Source organism: Mustela erminea, chromosome 13 (genome assembly GCF_009829155.1).
Source record: "Mustela erminea isolate mMusErm1 chromosome 13, mMusErm1.Pri, whole genome shotgun sequence".
In the NCBI taxonomy this organism is placed as follows: domain Eukaryota; kingdom Metazoa; phylum Chordata; class Mammalia; order Carnivora; family Mustelidae; genus Mustela; species Mustela erminea.
The window spans coordinates 86,520,164-86,541,274 of NC_045626.1; the positions used below are offsets into that span (position 1 = coordinate 86,520,164).

At 41.0% G+C, this 21,111-nt stretch overlaps 1 protein-coding gene across 10 annotated transcripts in view; it reads right to left on the minus strand.

The window, feature by feature from the left end:
• Positions 1-21,111, minus strand: part of MPHOSPH9 (M-phase phosphoprotein 9) — a 67,053-nt gene that overhangs the window by 34,554 nt on the left and 11,388 nt on the right. For 9 of the 10 annotated variants that reach the window (XM_032310664.1, XM_032310660.1, XM_032310658.1 and 6 more), the window contains 10 exons: positions 20,885-20,974; positions 20,160-20,680; positions 19,163-19,286; positions 15,480-15,570; positions 13,447-13,553; positions 9,888-10,013; positions 9,267-9,727; positions 8,778-8,933; positions 4,443-4,530; positions 1,713-1,928 (listed from right to left, as the gene is read on the minus strand). In XM_032310664.1, coding sequence (XP_032166555.1) covers positions 1,713-1,928; positions 4,443-4,530; positions 8,778-8,933; positions 9,267-9,727; positions 9,888-10,013; positions 13,447-13,553; positions 15,480-15,570; positions 19,163-19,286; positions 20,160-20,575 — 1,785 coding nt within the window. In that variant the 5' untranslated portion in view covers positions 20,576-20,680; positions 20,885-20,974. The remainder of the gene's footprint in view (positions 1-1,712; positions 1,929-4,442; positions 4,531-8,777; positions 8,934-9,266; positions 9,728-9,887; positions 10,014-13,446; positions 13,554-15,479; positions 15,571-19,162; positions 19,287-20,159; positions 20,681-20,884; positions 20,975-21,111) is intronic. The other variant, XM_032310657.1, reaches the window with a different exon arrangement.

The following is a 21,111-nucleotide window of genomic DNA, read 5'->3' on the forward strand; positions in this document are numbered from 1 at the left end:
AGTCGGCTGAGCGCCCGGCTCTTCATTTTGACTCAGGTCATGATCTCAGAGTCTTGGGATGACACCACTCATTTTCAGGCTCTGAACTCAGAGCACAGTCTGCTTGTCCTTCTCTCTGCCCCTGCCCCCGCTCCCTCCCTCTCTAAAATAAATAAATAAAAATGATAAAAAAGAGATCCAATATAGGAAACAAGCAAAGACCATCCCCAGGATGATGGTGAAGTCAAGTCCTAGACATCTGTGTATCTGACCTCAAGAGCAACCAGCTCATAATGATGCAAAAGTATTTGCAGGTGGGAGGAAGTACTAAACACAGGATAGTAAGCAGGTTATAAAAAAAGGCAATTATCAATTCCAGGAAAATATTAAGTTGTTAGAGAAAGGAAACATAGTCACTGGACACTGCAGCTTAGCTCTGAAGAATATCTACACAGACAATAAGAAATACTGAAAACTGATTTAACGGAAAATGATAACCCAACTTGTTTCAAATCTAAGACTTCACTCAATAGAAATCACACCATGACTTTATTTACTATTACTTACTACTAAAAGAGAAAAGAAATGTACCCATTAAAATATAACACCATGGTGTAAAGATGTATACCGATTTCTCAGAGTTGTTAAAATGTAAAAGAATAGCTTCTTAGAATGAATTTAATACATTAATCACATTGAAAAGAGAGAAAGAAGTGTTTGCACTGAGAGCAAATGGTGTAAAAAAACTAAACTGTGGGGCGCCTGGGTGGCTCAGTGGGTTGGGCCGCTGCCTTCAGCTCAGGTCATGATCTCAGGGTCCTGGGATCAAGTCCCGCATCGGGCTCTCTGCTCAGCAGGGAGTCTGCTTCCCCCTCTCTCTCTCTCTGCCTGCCTCTCTGCCTACTTGTGATCTCTCTCTGTCAAATAAATAATAAAATCTTTAAAAAAACTAAACTGTGACCTTCCTTGCACAGAAGGAGGTCAATATATAATGTCTGAAATTGATGGGGAAAAAAAAGAAAAAACAATATAAATTTGTTACCATAGAAACATAGGAGAAAAATGCTAGAAGAAACTGCTACAAGAGCTGACAGTAAGAGCTGACAGTAAGGAGACACCAAAGGTAGGGTGAAGGTGGAGAGGACTGCGGTTTTTCATTTGAGATTTGATTATTTAAACCATTTACAGGTATTATCTTCATGGAAATAAATGTAAAAAAAATCAAACAACAACAAAAACCAAAGCAGCAATAATCTGAAGCTATCAGGAAGAAACTTCAACGCTGACATACGTTCAGAGTTGTTCATGTAGCATGACGAAGGACATCAGGAAAAACCTGAGGAAAAAATACACAACCCCAAACCCAATGCAGTCTCAAGACTATAACAAAACCAAATTTTAAATGACGTTACGGCAAAGTGAAAATGTTCAATCAAACCCACTCTAAGCCGGTTCAATTTACCCATCCAGCCACACAGATGTTGATTTAAGATAGCTCAAAAGTTGACCTGCTAGAGGCAGAAAGGCGTGGGAGTGACACCAAGCTCTAAAAGCTGACTTCCTGCTTCAAGATAAGACCCAACTGACTCGTTAGGAGGGTATGTATTTGCAGCTACAGCAAAGTTACATAAAACAAAAATAAAGGTGGAAAAAGTCAAAATTGCCTGTAAGAGCCTAACATCTAATTACTTTTCGCCTCCCCTGTCATTAGTTTCCAATTATTTGTCACTTACATCTTGAAACATTTTGTTTTCTTGTTTCAGTCTCGCTTCTTTATCATCTGAGAGTTTGTAAGCATTCTCAAATGCTTCTTCTAAATCCTGCAGACGCGATTTTAGCCGAATGATGGTATTGTCTTTTTCTTTATTACTTGTTCTCATTTCCTCAATCCGTTCCTGCAAAATTTTGGAAGCACTGCTGGCTGCATTGAAGCGTTCTCTAAAATCACTCTACAAAATAACAACAAAAATAACAAAAAATTTTAATAGAAAAAAACAGATGTTTCAATAGTACTTAACAAATTGTGGGCATTAAACTGTAAAAAAAAAAATAATAAAATAAAACCTAGGGATGCCTGAGTGGCTCAGTTGGTTAAGCCGCTGCCTTCCGCACAGGTCATGATCCCAGGGTCCTGGGATGGAGTCCTGCATCAGGTTCCTTGCTCAGTGGGGAGCCCGCTCTCTCTGCCTCTGCCTGCCTCTCTGCCTGCTTGTGCCTGCTTGTGCACGCTCTCTCTCTCTGACAAATAAATAAATAAAATCTTTTTTAAAATAAATAAGTAAAGAAATACAATAAATACAATAAAACCTACAAATGGGAACCACAAATTTAATATTTTGCTATGTCTTGCGATGGAGATGAAAAAGATTACTCTACTAAAATAACAGCTTCAGGGGCTCCTGGCTGGCTCAGGCACTAGGTGTGCAACTTTTGATTTTGGGGTTTTATGTTCGAGCCCCACACTGGGTAAAGAGTTTACTTAAAAAAAAAAAATCTTTAAAATAAACAAGTTTTTTAGGGGTGCCGGGTGGCTCAGTCAGTTAAGTGTCTGCCTTCAGCTCAGGTCATGATCCCAGGGTTCTGGGATGGAGCCCCACATAGGGAGGGCTCCTTGCTCAGCGGGGAGCCTGCTTCTCCCTCTCTCTACCTGCTGTTCGGCCTACTTGTGCTGACTCTCTGTCAAATAAATAAATAAAATCTAAAAAAATAACAACAAATCAATCAATCAATATATACCCATTTTTAAACCAGCTTCATGAGATTATCATCAAGTATAGACACAAAAACCACTGTCTGAGACACTGTGGTGCTGGGCTCATCTATAGGCACTTTAATGAAAAAAATGACCATGGCTATCAGGAGAATGATTCTGAAACCATACCTAGAATCTGTTGCCCCACATTAATATTTAGAGAATAATAAAGCTTTTATTACCCTAGTCTCTCACTTACTAGGAAAATATAAGAGAAAATTCAAAATACATCTGATATGTTAGTATTCATTCAGTATTTTAAACATTCACTAGGTGCCGGGCAATACAGTGCCAGAAATATAAGATTAGCAAGAAACACAAGTCCCCGACCTCGAGAAGCTTTCAGGTTAGGAGACAAAGACAACTAAAAACACATCAAAGGAAGGCAAAGAAACGGTGCACAGAACGTAACTGGCATCTTCCATAAATGTTACTTATAAGGTTACATGCAGAAGAATAAAACTTGGTAATGCACGAAAAAAATTTTTTTTAAGTTTATCATTCCATTTATACACCCAAGAAAATTAAAAAACTAAGTCCAGGGGTGCCTGGGTGGTTCAGTGGCTAAGCGTCTGCCTTCAGCTCAAGTCATGATCCCAGGATCCTGGGACCGAGCCCCAGATTGGGCCCCCTGCTTGGTGGGAAGCCTGCTTCTCCCCTTCTCACTCCCCCTGCTTGTGTTCCCTCTTTCGCTGTCTCTCTGTCAAATAAATTAAATCTTTAAAAGTAAAAAAACAGAAAATAAAAAAATAAAAACGCAGTCTACATAAACTCTTGTACACAACCATTCATAGCACTGTCATTCATCATGCCCAGAACATGAAAACCAAACACCTATCCCCGGATGAATAGATAAACACGGTCTATCCCCACAACAGAATGCTACTTAGCCACAAAAAATAGTGAAATACTGATTCATGCTACAACATGGATAAACCTTGAAAATATCACACCAAGTGAAAGAAGCTGAACACAAAAGGTTATATATATGATTCCATTCACATGAATGTCCAGAAGAGGCAAATCCTAAGAACAGAAAGTAGAGTAGTGATTGCCAGGGGTTGGGGAGAAGGAGTTTTGGAGTTAGGAGGGAAAGGATGATGGCTAAGGGGTTCAGGGTTTCCTTCAGTGAGAAAATATTCTAAAACTAAGTGTAGGGGATGGTTGCGCAAGTTTGTAAATATACTAAAAACCACAGAATTACACATTTCTGAAGAGTTTTATGATATATAAATTAATATTCCAATAAAAAGAATTTTTAAGTGTCAAAGTAAGGGCGCCTGGATGGCTCAAATAGTTCAGCTTCTGCCTTTGGCTCAGGTCATGATCTCCAAGTCCTGGGATCGAGCCCTGTGTCGAGCTCCCAGCTCAGGGGGGATCCTGCTTCTTCCTCACCCTCTGCCTGCTGCTGCTCCCCCTGCTTGTGCTCTCTCTCAAATGAATAAATAAAATCTTTTTAAAAAATAAACAAATAAACAAAGTATAAAAGTTTATCCTATCATATGACGCCAGCAGCATTCAAAATATAAACAATAAGACATCCTAACAACAACAAAGAAAGCACATAGCCAATGTTTTCATAAAACTATTTGTCTCTAACGTTCAGTTAACAAAAAGGTTTAAGTTTTTAACATTAAGTTTAAGTTTTTAACATTAACATTAACATTTTTAACATTAACATTAAGCCACTAAACAACAAAAGAGTACTTACGACTTCTATTTCCAGTAAGTTATTCTTATTTTCAAGTGTTCTCACACGACTGGTAGCTTCATTCAGAGCATTATCTAAATGGCCACATCTAAAAACCATAAATTGAAACAAAAAAATTACAAGATAAAATCCTTTCCCTTCAAAGTATTCTACGAATCTCATTCTCTAATATGCCACATAAATTCTCCAATGATAGTGAACATTAAGGATGCCATTTTAATAAATACATCCCAATAAATTTGATGATACTCTTTTCCAAAGAAAGTAACAACAGAGAAGACCCCTAATACAGTTAAGTGAAAAACGCAAAATATGAACAGACATTTGTACACCCATGTTCACAACAGCAAAACACACACAAGTCAGAAGATGGAAGCAACCCACGTGTCCAGAGGATGAATGGATAAACAAAGTGTGGTCTATCCATCCAATGGAGGAGTATTCAGTCCTAAAAAGGATGAAAATCTAGGGGCGACTGGGTGGCTCAGTTGGTTAAGCATCAGACTTTTAATTTCGGCTCAGGTCATGATCTCAGGTTCGTGAGATCAAGCCTCTCATCGGGCTCTATCCTGGGCGCAGAGGCAGCTTGAGATTCTCTCTCTCCCTCTTTAAAAACAAAAACAAAAAAGGAAATTCTAACACTTGCTATAACATGGATGAACCCTAAGGGCATTATCTAAGTGAAATAGGCCAGACACAAAATGACAAGTACGATTCCACTTATACGAGGTCCCCAAGCTCATATGAGGCGTCAAATTCATAGACAAAAAGTAGGATGCTGGGGCGCCTGGGTGGCTCAGTGGGTTAAGCCTCTGCCTTTGGCTCAGGTCAGGATCTCAGGGTTCTGGGATCAAGCCCAGCATCGAGGGCTCTGCTCATCGGGGAGCCTGCTTTCCCCTCTCTCTCTGCCTGCCTCTCTGCCTACTTATGATCTCTCTCTGTCAAATAAATAAATAAAATCTTAAAAAAAAAAAAAGTAGGAAGGCTGGGAGGCAGGGAATGGAGGAGTGTTGCTTAATGGGGACAGGGTCAGGTTTGCAAGATGAAAAAGTTATTGCGCCACCTGGGTGACAGTCAGGCGTCTGCCTTTGGCTCAGGTCATGATCCCAGGGACCTGGAATCAAGCCCCACGTCATGCTCCCTGCTCAGGGGGAAGCTGCTTCTCCCACTCCCTCTGCTGCTACTTCCCCTACTTGTGCCCATTCTCTCTCTGTCAAATAAGTAAATACAATTCTTTAAAAAAATTATATTTAAAAATACAGGATAAAGAATGCATAAAATTGCTTGATCTTTGTTATGAAAAAAACCTATAGGGGCTCCTAGGTGGCTCAGTTGATAAGCGTCTGCCCTCAGCTGGGGTCATGATCCCAGAATCCTAAGATGGAGCCGTACACTGGGCTCCCTGCTCAGTGGGAAGCCTGCTTCTCCCTCTCCCACTCCCCCTGCTTGTGTTGCCTTTCTCACTGCATCTTTCTCTCTCTGTCAAATAAATAAAATCTTAAAAAAAAAAAACTATATATAGATCTGTGCACTATGATTTCTAGGATATAAAACTTAAGTTTGGAATGTAACCGTAGAGGTTGGGTAGGGAGAACTCTCATGTTACATCCCTCTGTATTTTTCCAAATTAGCCTGGATCTATTATTCTTATAATTAAAGACCTTCCTAAAGTAAATCATCACAGAACCTCAAAATCACAAAATACACAGAAGAATTCCATTATCATTTTGACTCGGTGTTAATGAACTGTGAATAAAAACTATTATCTATTTGACACTGATTATAAGCCAAATCTATGTTAAGCACTTTACGTTCGCCCTCACAATCCTGAGTGAGGACTGCTATCATTACCATTTTACAGATGAGAAAACAGAAGCTGCATTCCTCCTGGGTTGAAAGCAATCACTGGGATTTGAAACCTGGCAGTGTGGCTCTGGGGTTCACACTCCTAACCACTGTGTATTGATGCTGTGCAGAAATCAAATACGGATAAAACTGTTCTTAAAAGAGGGCGCCTGGGTGGCTCAGTTGTTAAGCATCTGCCTTCCAATCAGGTCATCATCTCTGGGTCCTGGGACCGAGCCCCACACTGGGCACCCAGCTCTGGGGGGAAGCCTGCTTCTCCCTCTCCCACTCCCCCTGCTTGTGTTCCCTCTCTCACTCTGTCAAATAAATAAATAAAATCTTGAAACTAAAACAAAACTTAAAGGAAAGAGCACAAAGGAGTCAAGTGGAAGTATGTTATGTTAACTCTATTTTTCTATTTTAACCACCACACTGACTGTGGTAGGAAACTGTGTGACAGAACTATCGGAGACCAGACTGGCCCACCATGCGTCAGGGGCCCCATTCGCAGTGCCAGAAGGGGTTCTCCCCCTTGCAATTTTAAGTTTGAAAAAGCCTGCTGTGGGGGCGCCTGGGTGGCTCAGTGGCTTAAAGCCTCTACCTTCGGCTCAGGTCATAGTCTCAGGGTCCTGGGATCGAAACCCGCATCGGGCTCTCTGCTCAGCGGGGAGCCTGCTTCCTCCTCTCTCTCTGCCTGCCTCTCTGCCTACTTGTTGATCTTTGTCAAATAAATAAAATCTTAAAAAAAAAAAAAAGTTAAAAACAAAAGAAAAGAAAAAAGAAAAAACCTGCTGTGTATGCTGACAACTTAAAATTGGTTTTGTCTCCGGTGAATCCTTTCTCCCGTGCCAGGTGACAGTGACTACTGCTGTGCCCCTGCATGCTCTCTGTCCCCTCCCTACCGCGCCCCCCCACCGTGGCCGTGGCAGTTCTACCGCAGCCACTTCTTGAAACCCCAACTTCTAGGCCGTCCCACCTACACCGCCTCACCGCTCTATGGCTCTAGCAGCTTCGGGGTAAAAATAGTGCTTTACTCAGCAATCCTTCACTAGGCACCTTCTCTAGCAGCCTCTCTGTAATGCCTCCGTTTTCCACAGGAAGCACCTACAGTCCTCTTTGTACTCTTCTTTGTCTTCTTGAAAACAACAAAAAAACAAGAACCAACTTCCCCCAGCCTGCCATCTACCCTTGTCCTTTTATCCTAGAAAACCTAAACCTGGCTTGTTTCGTTCTGGTTTTTGTCAAACTACTGCTCTTGACCACTGCACCCCCAGTCCCGGCCTCACCCCCACCCCCACCCCCAGAAGCGGAATGGAAGCTGCTGTGACTCTTGGGAATAAGACAACAGGTACCACAGCAGCCACAGGCTAGTATCAAGGCTAGTTTTCCTAGAATTCTGCAAGTGAAACTATTAACTGCACCAGATGATTTCAGCTCCTCCTTAATCTTTTTTCAAGGGGCTTTGTCTTTTTTCTGCCTTAAGGATCCATTCTTGGCTGCTACATCAACGTCAGTTTTCAATCTGTTTAAGTCCCATTTAAATGTAAAATATGTGGCAAATATGCAGTTAGAGCTTCAAATTTTGTTCAGGATTCTCTCTCTAAAAACAGGTATCCGGCCATCCTTAACATAACTGTCCCCTGTGTTGTCATGTTGGTTTCTTTTTTGAACAGGATAATGGCTTTCACAGGTGCATGAGTGTCTGGATTCAGTTATGTGAAATCCGGGTTTATGAAAAGATTGAGGGGGGCACCTGGGTGGCTCAGTGGGTTAAGCCGCTGCCTTCGGCTCAGGTCATGATCTCAGGGTCCTGGGATCGTGTCCCGCATCAGGCTCTCTGCTGAGCAGGGAGCCTGCTTCCTCCTCTCTCTCTCTCTCTGCCTGCCTCTCTGCCTACTTGTGATCTCTCATCTCTCTCTGTCAAAGAAATAAATAAAATCTTTAAAAAAAAAAAAAGAAGAAGAAAAGAAAAGATTGAGGGGGCGCCTGCATGGCTCAGTGGGTTAAGCACTCTGCCACAGTGGGTTATGCCTCATGCCTAAGCCATGGCTCAGGTCATGATCTCAGGGTCCCTCTCTCTCTGCCTCCCTTTCTCCCTACTTGTGATCTGTGTCAAATAAATAAATAAAATCTTTTAAAAAAAAAAGAAAGAAAAGATTGACAACTGCTCGAGGACGTTAGTCAGAGATTTCTTAGATTTCATAGTACTAATCCCTCACAAATGAAATTCTTTTAAGTACACAAAATCTGCTCAAATATTTCAGTATTTTGTCCATATGAAACAAATGCCCTCATGTCAGCTACCACTCTGCTTTATGAGGTTGGTTCAAACCTATAAAAACAATTACTTCGGCAAATATATCTCCGTTACAATTTTCAAATCTAAAACATGTTTTCAAAGTCTTTCATCACAATATAGTATACTTCAGAAAAAATAATATATTCCAAGTTGGAGAAACACTAACTTTATAGTTGAATTATAAATTTTACCTGTCTACAAGAATTTGATTGGTTTTCTTCCAATCTTCAACTGCAGAAATTTCCTTTGCCTCCAGTTTCTGTTTCAAACTATTTATTTCTGATTCATAATAAGCTCGAAGATCTGCTATGTGTCGGGCATGCTTTTCCTTCAGGTTCTGCCTAATTCTGTGGTTGAGGGCAAAAAAAAAAAATTTAGGAGAGCATTTCCTCACTCTCTATCCCATAAGAGAAACCAAGAACACAATCTCTTGTAATCAAAAGTACAGCCTTTTTCCTCTGCACACCCACAGAAAACATAACAGATTATTACACACGTTGACAACTAATTAAGCAAAAAAAAAAAAAAAAGACGGATCAATTTTTAGATGTTCTCCCTTAAAAATTCTGTATCTCTAAGATTTTATACGTTAGGGACAGTCAATAAAAACCGTTGCCATCATTCAAGCAGATGTCATACAAAATCGGCTAACGTTAGAAGCCATGCACTGAAATACATACTTGGACAGTATCACAGGATCTTCCAGGGAAGCCAAGGAAATGCATTCTGGGACACTGCTGACTGTCCCTGGAAGTTGGGATGGACTGACTGAGGCTGAGGTTCCCATGACAGTGTTTTCTTCATCTACAGTGTTGATCGAGATGTCATTACTATTAACAGTATAAACTGAAGGAAACGTGGAACTGGTCCTACTTTCATTTTGGAATCCATGATTTTTCCAAGAGTCCACTGGTGAAGCTTTTGTATTTGAGGCATATTTTGGGAATCCAGATAACTGAGAAGCAATATTACTTGCTTGTGAAAATGAGTCTATGTCAGAGTGACTAGACATAGTAGGTTCTAGAACAGAGTCTGGTGAAAAGGATATTCTGTCATCAAGGGCATTCAAAACGGCCTGTGGTTGAATCCCTGAAATCTGCTGATTTGGCTTCATGTGTAACGTCGGATCTAGAGTTAGTACCTAGAAATAAGACAGACAACAGTAAGGTTTTGCCCTCAGTACTCAGTGTTTGTTTTTAAGTGAGTAGGCTTTAGATCTCCTAGGGAAAATAAAGCTTAAGATAAAAGTTAAGAGTCATGAAGCAGCTTTCATTTTCAGTCAGAGAGTGTTGACAATTTACCTCTGGTGGATGATTTGGGTTGGAAGGAGAAGTGAGATTCCTCTCAGGTAACTGCTTGTTTTCCCTTTGTTTTTTATGATAAATATCCTTCAGTGATGGTAGCTTCATCTCATTACTAGTATTAGACTTAAAGATATGAAACAAAATTATTTGAATGGTATTATCAATGATGAAAAAAGTTTACTGGTATCAAGATCAGCACCACAAAAAGATTCTGAAGAGATTTTAAATGAACTGAGACTCTATACTATCGGACTTAGAAAACAAATTTAGAAGTCATTACCTGTTAATTATGAGTCTCTCTCAGAACGAAAAAAATTAATATCCCCTAACAATAAATATTAAGGTGATAATCTGAACCTAACTTATTTAGTAGCCTAAGAATACTTCTAAAGAATTAAAAACTTTGGTAGCCCCTCCGACTCAAGATAAAAAAATCAAATTTTGAGGTAAGAAAAGACTTCATCATGAATAACCAAAGCAGGATGAGAAGAGTTCTGACTAAATTAGTATCATGTGACTCAAGGGGACAGATATAGGGATACCTATGTAGTTATTTTCCTATTTTTTAAAAGATTAATTTATTTTTTTTTTAGATTTTATTTATTTATTTATTTGACAGAGATCACAAGTAGGTAGAGAGGCAGGCGGGAGTTGGGGGAGCAGGCTCCCTGCTAAGCAGAGAGCCCAAAGCAGGACTCGATCCCAGGACCCTGAGATAATGACCTGAGCTGAAGGCAGAGGTTTTAACCCACTGAGCCACCCAATGCCTAAAGATTTATTTATTTTAGAGGGAGGAAGAGGATTGAGCCCATACACACAAGCAGGGGGAGTGGAAGAGAGGGAGAGAAAGACAGAATCCTCAAGCAGATTCCCCACTGAGCGAAAGACCGCCCCACCCATCACACAGGTTCAATCCCAGGACCCTGAGATCACAACCTGAGTGGAAATCACAAGTTGGACGCTCAACTGACTGAGCTACCCAGGAGCCCCTTCCTATTTTTTTAAGAGTTGGCAGACCAAAAAAAAAAAAAGTGTTAAGAAACAAGTTACCCAGTGGAAATAAGACCCTTTTAAAAACTCTTAAAATAAGAAGGCATGACCCTAATTACAGCTTGAAGACAGGGCTCTGCCACGCTGGAAATGTGCAAAGAGGTCTAAGCTCCAAACATTAAAATCTCAGCCTTAAATTATTTCCAGGTGGGATCTATTGCAGAGCATGGCAGTGGATCATTTAACCCCAGGTCTCATATATAAACCATGGACTTTCTCTTAAACAAGATTACAGATTCAGCAAGAGGTACACTGAAAGCATTGAAAGAATACATTCACAGGGGGCTTCAAGTTTGTGTCCAATTTCCAGACCCTACACAGCCTGCAGAATGCCATGAATTAATTTTTTTTTAATATTTTATTTATTTATTTGACAGAGATCACAAGTAGGCAGAGAGGCAGGCAGAGAGAAAGGGGGAAGCAGGCTCCCCGCTGAGCAGAGAGGCAGACACAGGTCTTGATGCCAGGACACTGGGATCAGGACCTGAGCCAAAAGCAGAGGCTTTATCCCACTAAGCCACCCAGGCGCCCCTGAATTAATATTTTCAAACAAGCCCTTTAACTAGCTTGTGAATAAGATGATTAATTTTTTATGTGCATGGGGGCACCTGGGTGGCTCAGTCGGTGAAGCGTCTGACTTTAGCTCAGGTCATGATCTCAGAGTCCTGGGATGGAGCCCCACATGGGAGGAGGTCCCCAGGGACTCTGCTCAGCGGGGAGTCTGCTTGTCCCTCTCTCTCTGTCCCTCCCCCTGGTCGTGCCCCTCTCTCTCTCTCTCTCAAATAAACAAAAATCTTACACACACACACACACACAGATCTTTTTAAGTGTGCATTAAAGGAATTAATTTGTTGACTATAAAGCCTTAAAATTAATAATTTCCATAATGCTATTTTGGAATTTTACTTTTTATACACCAACAACCCAAAGGCCCTTTCAAAACTCTCAGCCTATAACAAGCAGTGCTCTGGTTGTGGCCTTGAGCCTGAGGAGTCCCTCCCTAGGGGCTTGGGTGAGCAGTTGCAATTCCTCCATAGAGAGCTCACAGTAGAACCATTTTTCACCATTTTCCACATTTAGGATTTCTTTTCATATTTTAACATCTCTGAAGTGAGGACGCCTCTCGTAATAAATGGCATCTTACACAGCTTGCAATCAAGTAGCAACCACGACCTAATTGTCATTGCCTGCTCAAAAGTAAGTATCAAAGACATCAAAATTGGCCAAACAGGGGTCAGCAGTCTGGAAGAAAATCCTAGAGACTACATCAGAACCCCTGAGAACCAGCATTTGAGGGATGGTGAATCCTGTATGTTTAGCAATATTCCCCCACCTGGGAGCCAAACACAGGCCAGTTCTAGATGACCACTAAAGCCAGATAAAAACAGCACCAAGACCTTTCTTCCTTTTTTAAAGAAATGCCACATCCTCAAAGCTCTCGATGGCTCAAGGAAAACAGTATATGGGAAAACAGAAACCCACACTGAGTTGAAGAGAGCTGTGTAAGCCTCTATAGGTGAAAAAGTTTTAACAAACTTATATTACTTATATTGTCCTTTTTATGTGTGTTTAAGATTTCTTTGATAAAAATCAATGTTTAATTAGGTCTACAAGCTCTTTCAATAAGAATAAAATACATATTCTACTATAACAGTGCTCTCTTGGTAATTTTGGGAGGAGTGAGAATACAAAACAGGAAGTCTTAAAGGCAACAGTGTCTTAGCATCACCAAAATACTATGTCCATTTGCTGATGGTGCAGATTACATCATGCATACAGTGAGCCCTGCAATGACAAAGCCCACTGAGCCTTCCGGCCCCTCACAGTCTCATTCCTCAGCTTTCCTCCCTCTGTGTTCATCTCTCTTTTTCCCTCCTTTCCTGAAGGATGGGATGCTGGATTCTGCCCCATTGTAGGACTCTGATGTCTACACGTATGTTGTTCCCCCACGGCCCCACCAATGCTGGTCAATCATGCTTACAGCTCTCCTGGTTACCTTCAATGTAATCCCTTCTTTTCCTTCTTTTCCCTACCTTCTCACCACCTGACCAAAACATGGACATACACAAGCTGGATAGTTTTATTTCATTATTCTGAAGAAAGTACATTTCTCACTCAAAGAAAATTAACTAGGCAAATTAAAATATTCAAAATTATGGTACAAATGGATTAGAAGGAGGGCATAATAGGTTGGAGAATCAAAGCCAGGTGTAGAAACAGCAGAAGCAGCTGCCTGCGGACCTACTGGATTTAGAATCGTAGGCACAAAATCATCTCATTTCATTTTACAACACAGTAACTGGACATTTCTAATTCTACTCTCCAGTAACTTTCCTATGATCACGTAAGGCAATGAATGAGAGACGCCATTTCAAAGCAGGTATAATTTACAGCCCAGGCTTTCGTTAATATATCAAATTGGAAAACACAAAATTTATAATGAAACAGCATATTTAACTACACCTGTATAATGCGAACACCCACCCACAATGTGTTTTTAAATTACCTGGCCGGGGGACATATCTGTGCAGGAGGCTGGTGCAAACGTCTTCTCTAAAGTTTCAGGCAAAGAGTGATACATGTCCTTCTCCTCCAGCTTCCAGTAAGTCAGTCCTATGGCACACAAATATGACAACATAGAAGACTGAGGAAAGAGAATAAAAATGCTCTCTAGGAGAGCTTATTTCTACTTAAAGAAAATTATATACAGAGAGTAACTAGTTTTAGGCTATATGGGAAGTTGAATTTTGATGGCATAGAATCTCTTAATCGCCTTACCATGTAAGAGTTCTAATTTAATGATCCAAATATTTAAAACTGAAATGTACTACTACAAGGCAAAATATGGGGCACCTGGTTGGCTCAGGCAAGAGAGCACATAACTCTGGATCTCGGGGTGGTAAGTTCAAGCCCCATGTTGGGTGCAAGGATTATAAAAAAAAAAAATTTTTTTTTTTAAGTCAAGATAAACTAGTACAATCTAAAATGTACTTTGGGGCACCTGGGTGGCCTCTGCCTTCGGCTCAGGTCATGGTCTCAGGGTCCTGGGATCGAGCCCCGCATCGGACTCTCTGCTCAGCGGGGAGCCTGCTTCCCCCTCTCTCTCTGCCTGCCTCTCTGCCTACTTGTGATCTCTCTCTGTCAAATAAATAAATAAGATCTTAAAAATAAAACAAAATAAAAAATATATATATACTTCATAAAAGACCATTTCTTTATGAACAGTACAGAAAATGCAATATAAAGAATTCAATGGTTCAAATACACATTCAGAGTGTTTACTGTGCCAGGCCAGGGAGCAGGAAATGTGAGACATGAACAGTAAATAAGTCACAAGGTATACCCGGAAGGTTAGAAGACGGTAAGCACCCAAATGGTTAAGATTTAAAAATCGGGTAAAAGGAAATATGTAGGGTGTGTGTGGAGGGGTGCTCGGGGTCGGCTCTTTGCAAGGTAACAAGACAGAGTAAGCATGTTAGCCCTGAGGGAGGTCCCCTACGTAAAAGGTGGGGAGAACATTTAAAATATATGAAGCAGCAAAGCAAAACCCTAAAAGGAGACCATATCTGGCACATTTAAGCCAACAGCTTCACTGCTGAAGCAGAGAGGAGGAGCCGCAGAAAATGAGGTCAAACAGAACAAGGCTAGACCTTGCGGGGCCTGTGGGTGCCGACGAGGACTCAGGCTGCTCTTCTGAGGGAAAGAGCACAGTGGGGTTTTGAGCAGAGAAGTCACATGATCTGACCCCTCTTTAAGAAGGACCCTACAGGGGCACCTGGGTGGCTCAGTGGGTTAAAGCCTCTGCCTTCAGCTCAGGTCATGATCCCAAGGTCCTGGGATCGAGCCCCGCATCGGTCTCTCTGCTCAGCGGGGAGCCTGCTTCCTCCTCTCTCTCTCTGCCTGCCTCTCTGTCTACTTGCGATCTCTGTCAAATAAATCAATAAAATTTAAAAAAAAAAAAAAAAAAGAAACTGTTTCTTGGTTTGTCTCACTCTCTCTCTTTAAAAAAAAAAAAAAGAAGGACCCTACAGGCTGTTGAGCACAGATGGAAGGGTGCAAGGGTGAGGGCAGGGAGGCTGGGCAGGAAGCGGCAGAAACCCAGCTGACAGGTGATGGGAGCTCTCTGAGGGGGGGCAGCATGACGGGGGTTGAATTCCGGCAGTTTTCATCCTGCAAGGCTAATTCATCCTGACAAACCGCATGTGGGATTGTGGGGGGAAGAAAATCAGTAGGTTACATCACTGAAGCTAAAATAAGCTTACCACGGAGAGTAAGGAACGGCTCACAAAGGGTTTGCATTTCTTAATTCACTCTGGAGCACCTGGAAAATGCTGAGATGCCTTCTGCAAGGGTTTAAATAACTGTAAAAATATTTTTTTCCTTCTATCCTTCTAGGATGTGTAACACAAATCAATGCAAGTAAGGAAGTCAGACTTAGAGGCACAACACAACATAGAACAGATTTACAGAAACCGCTCCATTACGCCGTATAGCATCATCGTCCTATTAGAAGTTGTTATAAAAAAATGACTATCATACCTGTTCCTGAATCAGACATCCAAGAATTTGGACTCTCATCTGGTTTGTTGAGGTAAAAAGCATGAGGATGCTTAGCAGCAGTGAAATTAGACTACAAGGCAAGAGAGAAAACTGTGAGTTCAAAGCTGAAAATCATTAGGCACAAACTGCTGACCCAAGGAATGAAAGCCAGGTGTCAACCCCCGGCCTAGAGAAAAGTCTCAGAGGGTTCACGAAGAAGGAGGAAAGTCTGGGTTTCCCCACGATTACAGGAATGCACAATGATAGGAATTAACCGTGAAGGATTTTCTTCTCCTGTGTGTTTACAAAAGTTGATTAGGGAGAACAACACCGGCAATTGGAGTTACTTAATAAGCTCAGGAAGAAAATGTATTTATAATTTGCCAGTTACATCCAAAAGAAATTCAAAATGCCTGGAATTAAAGTCATTTAGGGTCAAAATTAATGTGAAAGCCCTAATAATTCATTTTTATCATTAAAAGTACAATAATTCAAACTCTAAAAACTGCTTTCAGTAATCTATATGAACTTCAAGTAGTAAACTATGTCTTTGTATAGGTAACCGGTTACTAACCACAGAGAAGGCTCGAAATGCTTGCTTATCACCGATTCTGATAAAAGTACTGAGCCAACTACTCCTTGCGGTGTCTCTGGCATTGTCACAAGAAATTTAACAGAAGAGCATTTTTATCAGTATTTTTCTCGTCAGCTCCACCATCATCGAACTTTTAGTTTTTGTTAAGAAGTATTTTTTTTAATTTTTTTAGAAAGGAGATTTTTTTTTTTCTTAAAGATTCCATTTATTTATTTGACAGAGATCACAAGCAGGCAGAGAGGCAGGCAGAGAGAGCGGGGAAGCAGGCTCCCCGCTGAACAGAGAGCCTGATGTGGGGCTCGAACCCAGGACCCTGGGATCATGACCTGAGCTGAAGGCAGAGGCTTTAACCCACTGAGCCACCCAGGCGCCCCTGTTTTTGTTAAGAAGTATTAAAGTTGTATTTGCTCACAATCTTGTGTGGACCCACAGCCAAAGTAGAAGGCTACAGAGGTGACAGCACTCTGCCTACCAAGGAGGGTGTCTTCCTTATGCTAAAACAACAGCTATTTCAAGATGGGCTTCAAAATAGCTAGTACCCAAAGAAACTACCATTGTAGAAAGAGAAAACTGGATGCCAAGAGGATTCTGTCCCTAAGGATTCCCTGACGTAGACTGAAACTAGAAAAAACAGGAGAAGAGGAAGGATGAAATAAAGAGTTCCAACGCGGTGAATCCGCAGCATTTGACTCAGGATTATGCGGGTAAGAAACACGTTCACTTCAGGTGTGGCACCTCGGATTCATCAACTACCTGTATCTGAAAGCCATCGAAAACTCAAATAAAAGAAACTTGATCTCCCATAATGATTTCCGACCAAAAATACCACTCATCTTTAAAAAAAAGAAAAGGAACGGAAGGCGCAGCTGGGTGGCTCAGTCAGTTGAGTATCTGACTCTTGGTTTTGACTGCGGTCAGGATCTCAGAGTCCTGGGATCAAGCTCCCCATCAGGCTCCACACTCAAGAGCAGAGTCTTCTTGAGATTCTCTCCCTCTCCCCCCACCCCTCCCCCAGTGCTCAAGAGCCTGTGCATGCACTTGCTCTTTCTGGCTCTCTAAAATAATAAATGGAGAGTTGCCTGGGTGACTCAGTTGGTTAATCAGCTGCCTTCATGGCACCTAGGTGGCTCAGTAGGCTAAGTGTCTACCTTCGGCTCAGGTCAGATCCCAGGGTCCTGGGATTGAGCCCCACATTGGGCTCCCTGCTTGGTGGGAAGCCTGTTACTCCCTCTCTCACTCCCCCTGCTTGTGTTCCCCCTCTCTTGCTGTGTCTTTGTCAAATAAATAAATAAATAAAATCTTAAAAAAGAAAAAGCATCAGTCTTCAGCTCCAGTCATGATCTCAGGGTCCTAGGATAGAGCCCCATGCTGGGCTCCCTGCTCAGCAGGAAGTCTGCTTCTTCCCCTCTCCCTGCTCTCTCTCTCTCAAATAAATTAAATCAAGAAAGAAAGAAGGGAAGGAAGGAAGGAAGGAAGGAAGGAAGGAAGGAAGACGTTTTCTTTTTCTGCCAACCTAATTCAATAAAAAAAGCAACTTTCAGGGGCACCTGGGCAGCTCAGTGGGTTAAGTCTCTGCCTTCGGCTCCGGTCATGATCTCAGGGTCCTGGGATCAAGCCCTGCATCGGGCTCTCTGCTCAGCAGGAAGCCTGCTTCCTCCTCTCTCTCTCTGCCTACTTGTGATCTCTGTCAAAAAAATAAAATTTAAAAAAAAAAAAGCAACTTTCACCTCCATCTCCAAATACTATCATGCTCTCACTCACACCAAACAAGGATATAGCATCCTGATGGCTGACGGCACATGGGTTCAAAAGAACAGTTCTATGAAGGCAGTCCTACAGGGCGGGTCTTGGAGGCTCAGCAGCTCCTGTAGCTTCCTGCACCCTCACTTCCCTCCTGAACACAAAAGCGGAATACGTTCAAGAACAGTGATAAGAAGAAGCCTAAGTATCACTGGCTGGCAAATGAAAATTTACTGAAAGAAAAAAGAACAGTGCCTTAGGAAGGCTGAGGGACTGTCTCCCTATGACTTCTATTTATTTTTCACAGGATGATGCAAAGACCATGTTTATGATGATCAAGAAGTGGTCAATTTTGGGCGCCTGGGTGGCTCAGTGGGTTAAGCCGCTGCCTTCGGCTCAGGTCATGATCTCAGGGTCCTGGGATCGAGTCCCACATCAGGCTCTCTGCTCAGCAGGGAGCCTGCTTCCCTCGCTCTCTCTCTGCCTGCCTCTCCATCTACTTGTGATTTCTCTCTGTCAAATAAATAAATAAAATCTTTAAAAAAAAAAAAAAAGAAGTGGTCAATTTCTAAAGATACCAAGTTTGCAGAGATCAGATATTACAATATCAATGTGTTATACTAAACAATGTTACTCTATGATAATTTAAGCCAAAAGGGCTTCAAACTTACTCATATCTGTAACTCTTCAACAAAAACAGCTGCTAGATTAGCAAAACGGCCACACAGAATTTAACCATGTAATCTCTCAAAATTTGGGTTATAAATTCAGAGTTGTCTTGAAGCATTCACACACATAGTACTACTTCTTACAACTTCATAGTAATACAAATTATTTGTGGGCTTAAAAAAAAGTTAAGTGGATCACTCTCTGACCAAATGTAAACAGTTGCAGTACAAAGCGAATTAGGACCCTTACAAAATGATTTTCCCTTTTTTTTTCAAGATTTTCTTTATTTGACAGAAAGAGAGATTACAAGTAGGCAGAGAGGCAGGCAGAAAGAGAGAGAGGGGGAGCCTGAGAGCCCGATGTAGGGCTCGATCCCAGGACTCTGGGATCATGACCTGAGCCGAAGGCAGAGGCTTTAACCCACTGAGCCGCCCAGGCTCCCCTCACTTTTTATAGTACTTTACCCCTCATTATTTTTGATTTCCAGACCACTAAAGAACCAGTACTTAGAGCAAATCATTGTTTCCAATCCTTTGAGACACCCGAAGGCAGACAGGTCAATAGTACAAATTAATACCATAGAAGAAAGGGCCGAAAACTTATGTTGATGAGTATGTAGTAAACTCCACCTAATTATCAGTGGCTGAAACATGGCAGAGTAAAGGGACTTATCACCCACCTTCTCCATTGGTGACTTCTTGGCCAGCTCATTTCCTTGCATAGGTTTTGAACACCCCTCTTCTGTAAGTGCTCTCTTTGGTTGGTTCTGCTTCAGCTTTTGTGCCCATGATGTTATCGATTTACTATTCAAAAAAAGAAAACCACAGTTATTCTCTTTAGAAGCTGTCCTTCACACATAAAACTAAACACTAGTTGATAATGGAAAATGTTTTGAGTTGTTTTTCTAATAGCAGGGAACAGATGGATTTTTATTGATTCACCTAAATTTCTTCTTACAATTTTCTATTACCAAAGGCAAAGTGAATAAAACAAACGAACAGTGATTAATAATACACATAGCTGTAGCCACAGAACAAAACCGATCACAGTGGCCCATTCAAGTGCTCAAGGTCTCTCTCAAGCAAAATCTTTATTTATGAGGACTAGTAATGATTACTAATAGGTACACAAGATCTGTGTTGTTATAGGTGAACACTTACCTTAGAGGACACACTTTAGAGACATAAAACTGAACATTTAGGGTAAATGACAATTTTAAGTGAGTATTTGCTTTACAAACATCCAGCCACAGTTGTCCTTAAACTTACAAAAGTTCTTCTTATATATAAAAAGTATTAAATATACTTGTGTATGATGTTTGCTTTCAAATTACAGGCACGTATGTGACAAAACTCCACAGTTGATACAATTCCATACTCGAATTTTCAGCAAGTTTACAGTGACCAGAAAATATAAAAGGTATTATCCTAGCAAGGCTCCCACCTAAGAGGTCAGTAGTCTTACAAAGTCACAAACGGGAAGAAAGTCAGACATTGGTAATATATCGTATGCTTTATTTCCATTTGCCACAGGCAATAAATACAAGACTTTGGTAAAGCTCCTAAGTGTTCAAAGACATCTCATTTTATTATACTCAAAAAGGAGCTTGCTTTACTAGATTCTAAATGTAATAAACAAGCAAACCTCCCTTCAAAGGATGGAGAAATTCTACTCACCTATTTGTTTTCCCACTGTATACTTCTGAAATCTTATTTTCGCCAAGAAAGTGGTGTTCAAACTCACCAGGAAAAATAGAAATATCTTCCTTTAAAGATGCACAGAACTCTTCAGTGGTATGTATATGAAAACTCTTGTTTTTTACACCATCTACAGGTGACTCCGTCTGCCCCAAAGGCGCTCCAAACTGTCCTTCAGAAACCTCTGGGTGCTCCATGATCTCAGGCGGGTCCTTAGATTTGTAGGCATTTAATTCGGACACACAAAAGGTGCCATACCCACTGCTCACTGAGCTACTGTCCATGCTGCCGTCTGGTTGGGACGTGGCTGTTCCTTGCTGCATTTCGGGTTCTGTAGACTTAGAATAACTGATGATAGGTTCATTTCTCTCACTGTTTTCAGAATAAAAACCCATTTGACTTTCTGAAGAGAACTGTTTGCTTAAAGAACTATCGGAGGAAGCCCAGGAAGAATTACTGGTCTGTAACTTGACTAAGTTTTTTATCTCCTCCTGTATTCGCTGCAAATAAAGTTATAGATCTGGGTAAGAAAGTATATTAAACATTACCTTTGTGTAAATACTCTGAAAATATTGCTTAAAAATAAGAGATATTAAAGAGAATCTGCTTTTAGTTAAAAAACAAAACTGGTAAGAAGTATTAACTGCTTCCTCTTCCAAATCTTACAATATAAAAAAAAAGAATCAATATAAATAACAACTTACTTGAATTTGGTTGTGGAACTGTTCCTGCTGGGCAACTATCTGTTGTTGGCATTGTTTCTCCACCAGACTGAATAGCTGTAACCACCTGGTCTATTAAATTATAAAATATTTTAGTTAAAAATAATTGTTCATGTAATAGTCACAGAAAAATTCTTCTAGTGGGAAAGGACCTTTTTAAAACATATTTTTAATGTAAAATGTATAAGCTCGATTAAATAGCTATAAAG